A 5,956-nucleotide genomic window follows, 5' to 3' on the forward strand; every position below is an offset into this window, starting at 1 on the left:
AAAACACTAACCAGTCAATCAATGTGCAAAACAGCCATCCAGAGGAGGACTATATATATCAGCATAAAAGGCACAGGAGGAGGAATAGCCAGCAACAACCAGATTAGCAGACTGTTTTAAGTAGCACACATGCGTGTGGTGATGAACTTTCTTATATTGTAGCTACGTATACAGCAGCACTAGCCTTGGATCAAGACTGTCATTGTATGTATTTTATCGATCTTTGTGACATTTGCATATCTATGATCAAGTACAAGTCAGACTTGGTCAAATACGTCTATGATAGTGTTGCTCCAAGGCTACAGTAGCACAGTGATTCAGTAGGCGTTAATATCCACACTAACATTTCCAGTGGAGTCGGAGGAACCCCAAGTTGAGACATGTGTGAGGGCAAGAATAACACAAGTCAGAGGCTGTTCATTCATCATAATAGAAAACATTACTATAGGCAGTGGTGTAAAGTAACTAAGTACATGTACTCAAGTACACATTTTGAGGTACTTTTACTTTACTGGAGTATTTCCATTTTTCTATACGTTGACGTCTACTCCATCTCAGAGGGAAATACTGTACTTTTACTCCACTAAAAGTACTTGAAAACTTCAGTTACTAGTTACTTTGTGGATTTTGATTATTTAATACTACAAAACATACATTGACCACTTCAGCGCTATTTAAATCTTGGCTATCTGAAAATAGCCGATCTACAAGCTCACAATGCAACGCATTGTGAGCTTGTAGATCTGCTATTTTCAAAAGATTTGCATACATTTAAGAGTGTTTCTACTTTCTACATCGCAGCATTGATACTTTTACTCAAGTAAAACATTGTAGTACTTTTTCCACCACTGACTATAGGCAGCACAATCATCCTGTCTTACTTTTCCTGGTTGACGTTCTCTCTGATCGCGCCCAGGGGCTTGGGGCTGTTGCTGCCGGCGCCCTGAGGCTGCAGCCGGCTGCAGGTGGCCAGGTGCCGCTGGAGCTGCTCCTTCAGGCAGCCGTTCTCCACCTCCAGCTCCTCGATCCGCACTAGGTACTGCTCCTTCAGACAGCCGTTCTCCACCTCCAGCTCCTCGATGCGGCTCCTCTGGCGCTCGAGCAGCTCCTGCTGCGTCTCGATGATGTTGTTGAGCTCCTTCAGGTACTCCGCGGCCCTGCTCGGGTTCTCCGTCGGACTTTCCATCATCATCTCCGAGTCCTCCGGATCCGGGCTGATCGAGCTCCTCGATCTCCCGGATACACCGACCACCACCACCACCACCAGGGTTGTTGGAAGCTTTTTTTTTGGTTCTTCTCCTGTTTAGATCGCAGAACGCAGAAGGTGTGTTATTCCTCCCAACCCAACCCCAACCCAACCCCAGAATTGATTATCTACGCGCGACAATCAATTCATAATAACGGGTGATTTTGCCGTTTGCGCCTCGCCATTGTTGGCTCCAAGATCGGTGAAGTATCACCCCGCGACCATCCGGTGGTGTTGACGGCGTCCAACAGAACAGTATAGATCCCACACAGACAGATCCTCCCCGGTGGTGTTGTGTTGGTGTTCAACAGGACAGTAGATCCTGGTGTGTCCAACAACAAAACAGTAGATCCCACACAGACAGATGATCCTCCCGGTGGTGTTGCTTTGGTGTCCAACACAGAACAGTAGAGTAGAGATCCCACACACAGCGCACAACAACCCCGGGTTCAGACGGACTCTCTGAACTGCACGATAAATGTCATCCTGATCCTCCTCACGCGTCCGGATCAATGCCAGTCAACAGCGTCCTGGAATGTGTGTGTATGGGGGTGTGTGTGTGTGTGTGTGTGTGTGTGTGTGTGTGTGGGTGTGTGGGGAGGGGGGTGTGTGTGTGTGTGTGTGTGTGTGTTATGAAGTGCTGGTGCCTGTGGGGTGACATTCTGTCCCCCTCTCTCCTCTCATCTCTCCATGCGGCTCCCGTGACTTTTGGTAAACAGACTGTCGGCTGCTTGTCAAGTGGGCGGGGCTTTCAAGTTTTATGAATCTGCAGGGCGCATTGGACGCGCGCGCTGCGTGCCTGGTGGCGACACACACACGTGCATGAATGATAATAATCGTAATAATAATAATAATGGTTATTTGTTATAGCATTTTATCTTGAGCTTGAGCTGAGAGTACAATATTGTTTTAGCTTCCCTAACAGCAGCGCTGCGCTCTGATCCTATGATGCCATGATGAAGGAGAATGGAAGCAGTTTTAATCCATTTTTATCTCAGTTCAAGGAAACGCCAGCACCGCCCCTCTCTCTCTCTCTCTCTCTCTCTCTCTCTCTCTCTCTCTCTCTCTCTCTCTCTCTCTCTCTCTCTCTCTCTCTCTCTCTCTCATACATAGCCATGTATTTTTAAAGCATTTATTTTCTTATAACAGTATTTCAATTAGAGTATTTGATAATATTGATACAGATCACTGTCTGCTTTTAATGACATTATTTAATAGTGACCGATATGTGTTTTTATTGACAGAGATGCATAGACATGCATGACCATATATTATCTGTCAAATGGATACAACACAATTGTCATTGTGGTCCAACATTGCGGTCCTTTGAGTGAAAATGTGTGTACAATTGAGGGGGGGGGGGGGGGGGTAGCATCTCAAAATATTTTGTTCCACAGACATACAGAAGAGAAAAATATATCCAATAATAAATTCATACAATTTTGCTATTATGTAAAAGGTCAAGAAAGCCAGAATTTCCTCTTTTGACAACAAAAGTGCTCTCAAGACTGTTGCTATTGAGAGCCCTCATTCAATGCCATTTTTTGTCTATGCTTGCTCTTGGTTCTCCAACATTCTCAATGTCACTCCAAAACGAAGCTTCAGACGGTCTGAAGTTTGTTTTGGGTGGTCTGACAGACCACCCAAAACAAACTGATTCGACTACTAACAACCCACATACTGTAAATCAACACACTTTGCCAGTCTGGGACTCTGGGATGGCTCAGGGTAGAAGAGGTTAAGCAAACAATGGAGATAGTCAAAGAGACACTGCCCTCAATAACCTCATACCTCATAACTTCTCCAAAGTGAGAGTGACACCCACAGCCACAATACTAGAGGGAGCGACAACGATATGGTATATTACCCAAATATAGAACAAACATGGGAACATTCTCATTGTACTACTCTGCTACCAGAATGTGGAATGAATGCCCTGACACACCATCCATTAAAAGATGTAAAACACTGCTTTCTTTCCATTCAAAGCTGGCCTGAAAAAGCATCTATCAGGAGACCACAAGGGGAGATGAATCCCTCCTTTGTAGTGTTTGTATTTGTTGTTGACATGTATTATTGTTTATGCTATGTTGATGAATTGAACACATAGGACCACAATGTAAACCAAGTCCCCAGGGCTGTTTTTGTGTTATCCTTTTGTCTGACTGTACCATGTGATGTTTATACTCTGCACATTATTAGGACTTCACACATTATTTCATGAGAGACGTTAGGCTATGTTGCTGTGAAATGATGCAATAATATTTATATTCATAGTGTTGCCTCGTCACTAAAGCACCATGCGCGCAAACTCACGCACACTGTGCGTGTGTGTGTGTATGTGTATGTGTATGTGTGTGTGTGTGTGTGTGTGTGTGTGTGTGTGTGTGTGTGTGTGTGTGTGTGTGTGTGTGTTTCCAGTGGTGTAAAGTAAGTAACTAAGTACACATTTACTCAAGTAGGCCTACTGTACATTAAGTACAATTTTGAGGTAGCCTACTTTTACTCTACTGGAGTATTTCCATTTGAGTACTTTTTCCACCACTGTAGCTAGGCTATGAAATGATGCAATAATATTATATTCATAGTGTCGCCTCCTCACTGAAGCACGTGCATGCAAACTCACGCACACTGAGTGTGTGTGTGTGTGTGTGTGTGTGTGTGTGTGTGTGTGTGTGTGTGTGTGTGTGTGTGTGTGTGTGTGTGCGCGCGCGCGCGTCGCCCATGCACACACACACTTTTTATTTTTAGCATTAGCCTTTCTAATTAGCAAATAAGCAACATGACTCGCCAGTCTCCACCTGGCCTATGACTGGGGCTGGTGGTGTCAAGCAAAAAAAAAACGTAAGTAGAATGAAATAAATAGTACTGGCTGCCTACTATATCAATGTAACTATGTCATTGTAAATATATATAGGAAGAAAATTAAAGAAAACCCACCTCTTGTCTTGACGCTGAAAAGGGTCGTTCTGTTCACAGACGAGTCCATGACGCAGGTGTCAGGAGAAATGGAAAGTGCGGGAACCTGACAGTCAGGGGAGTTCTGTGGTCACGTGGTCACACCATGGTCTCAGATCAGAGGTCTTCAACAGGGGGGTCCGGGACCCCTAGGGCAGTGGTTCTCAAACGTTTTAATTTCAAGGACCCCCAGTTTAATAAGCATTATAGGCCACGCCATGGACCCCCATTTGATACCATTTATCTATCTCTGGGAAGGGGACCCCCAATCTATGAAATCCTAACTACGGGTCCATTTGGTTCCATTTGTACACTCTCAGAGTTACAGTCATGTAACTCCCAAAGGACCCCAGTTTGAGAACCACTGCCCTAGGGGGTCCTCAGAGTTACTACAGGGGGTCTGCCAAATCTGTGTATGATTTTTACATTAACCTGCACCCTATTCGGAGAAGAACTTTATAGCCAAACATAGCAGATTTACAAGCACACTAGAAATACTCTCTTACAAGTAAAAGTCCGGAATTCAAAATGTACTTGAGTAAAAGTACAAAAGTATTGGTATCAAAATGTACTTAAAGCACCAAAAGTGCTCTACAAGCTCACAATGCGTCGCATCGGCTATTTTCAAATGGCCGAAATATATATAGGGCTGAAGTGGTTATTGCGTTTCTTAAGTAACTAGTAAAGTTTTCAAATAATTGTAGTGGAGTAAAAGTACAATATTTTCCTCTGAGATGTAGTGGAGTAGAAGTATAAGTACTGACAATTGGAAATACTTCAGTAAAGTAAAAATACCTCAAAATTGTACTTGAGTAAATGTACTTAGTTACTTTACACCACTGATACTGGGGGTCCCTGCTTCATCTCTCTCAGCTAAGGGGTCCTTGGCCTGAAAGACGTTGAAGACCCCTGTCTCAGACAGTACTGTGTGATGTGTATCAGTCCACGCTGGAGGAAGTAGTCCTACTTTACCACAGTGTCTAGTCTCATTTATTTGGAATTTGAATATGTCTATAATTGTAGTCCTATTGTATGCAAACTTTAGCATCAGAATCAGTTTAACCACTTTAACCATATCAGCTATTTGAAGATAGCTGATCTGCAAGCTCACAAGTGCATCACATCGCAACGCGTTGTGAGCTTGTATATCGGCTATTTTCAAAAAACCTTGAATAAAATGTGGAATACTTTTTAAACATACGTCCCAGGCAAAAAATATTTTCATATGGGTGCAGTCATTATTTTGGGGGTCCTTGACAAAGTTTGAAAACTACTGGTTTAAAGACGTTTTGTGTGTGTGTTTTTTTTTAGTTCTATAGCCCACACAAAACATGTCCAGTATAGGGAGAACATGTTTCAATAACACCATGAAAGAGGTGACAGAAATTATTAGCAATTTTCAGAATCCTATCCACAAGTTTCCTGGGGCATGGTGGGCATCACTTCCTGTCGATTTGATCAGGTATCAGGGATCAAATCGACAGGAAGTGATGCCCACAATGCCCCAGGAAACTTGTGGATAGATCGGAAAACTCTTACCGGATTCTTAAAGGAATTCAGAATCCTATAGGAATTCTATTCTATTCTATCAATCAAGACAACTCAGCTATATCGTTTAGTATTGTGTAGTGCAGGTGAGTCCAGGACAGGTAAAGTATGTACAACACCTGCAGCAGGACGTTTTGCTGATGAATGAATGGGTCCCTCTGACCCAGAGCCAGACACAGTGACAGTTGGGAGCTGGCCCGTGGC

General features: G+C 43.5%; 1 protein-coding gene across 1 annotated transcript; it reads right to left on the reverse strand.

Annotated features, from left to right (window-relative positions):
- Window positions 1-881: 881 nt before the first annotated feature.
- On the reverse strand, window positions 882-1,911 carry LOC311041327 (uncharacterized protein; the record flags this gene model as incomplete). Its single annotated transcript, XM_084086230.1, has 1 exon — window positions 882-1,911. A coding segment is annotated over exon 1 (311 nt), but the record flags the coding sequence as incomplete, so codon positions are not given.
- Between the last annotated feature and the right edge of the window lie 4,045 nt (window positions 1,912-5,956).

The sequence above is a fragment of the Gymnoscopelus microlampas genome (genome assembly GCF_963454915.1).
Source record: "Gymnoscopelus microlampas genome assembly, contig: SCAFFOLD_122, whole genome shotgun sequence".
Lineage (NCBI taxonomy): Eukaryota > Metazoa > Chordata > Actinopteri > Myctophiformes > Myctophidae > Gymnoscopelus > Gymnoscopelus microlampas.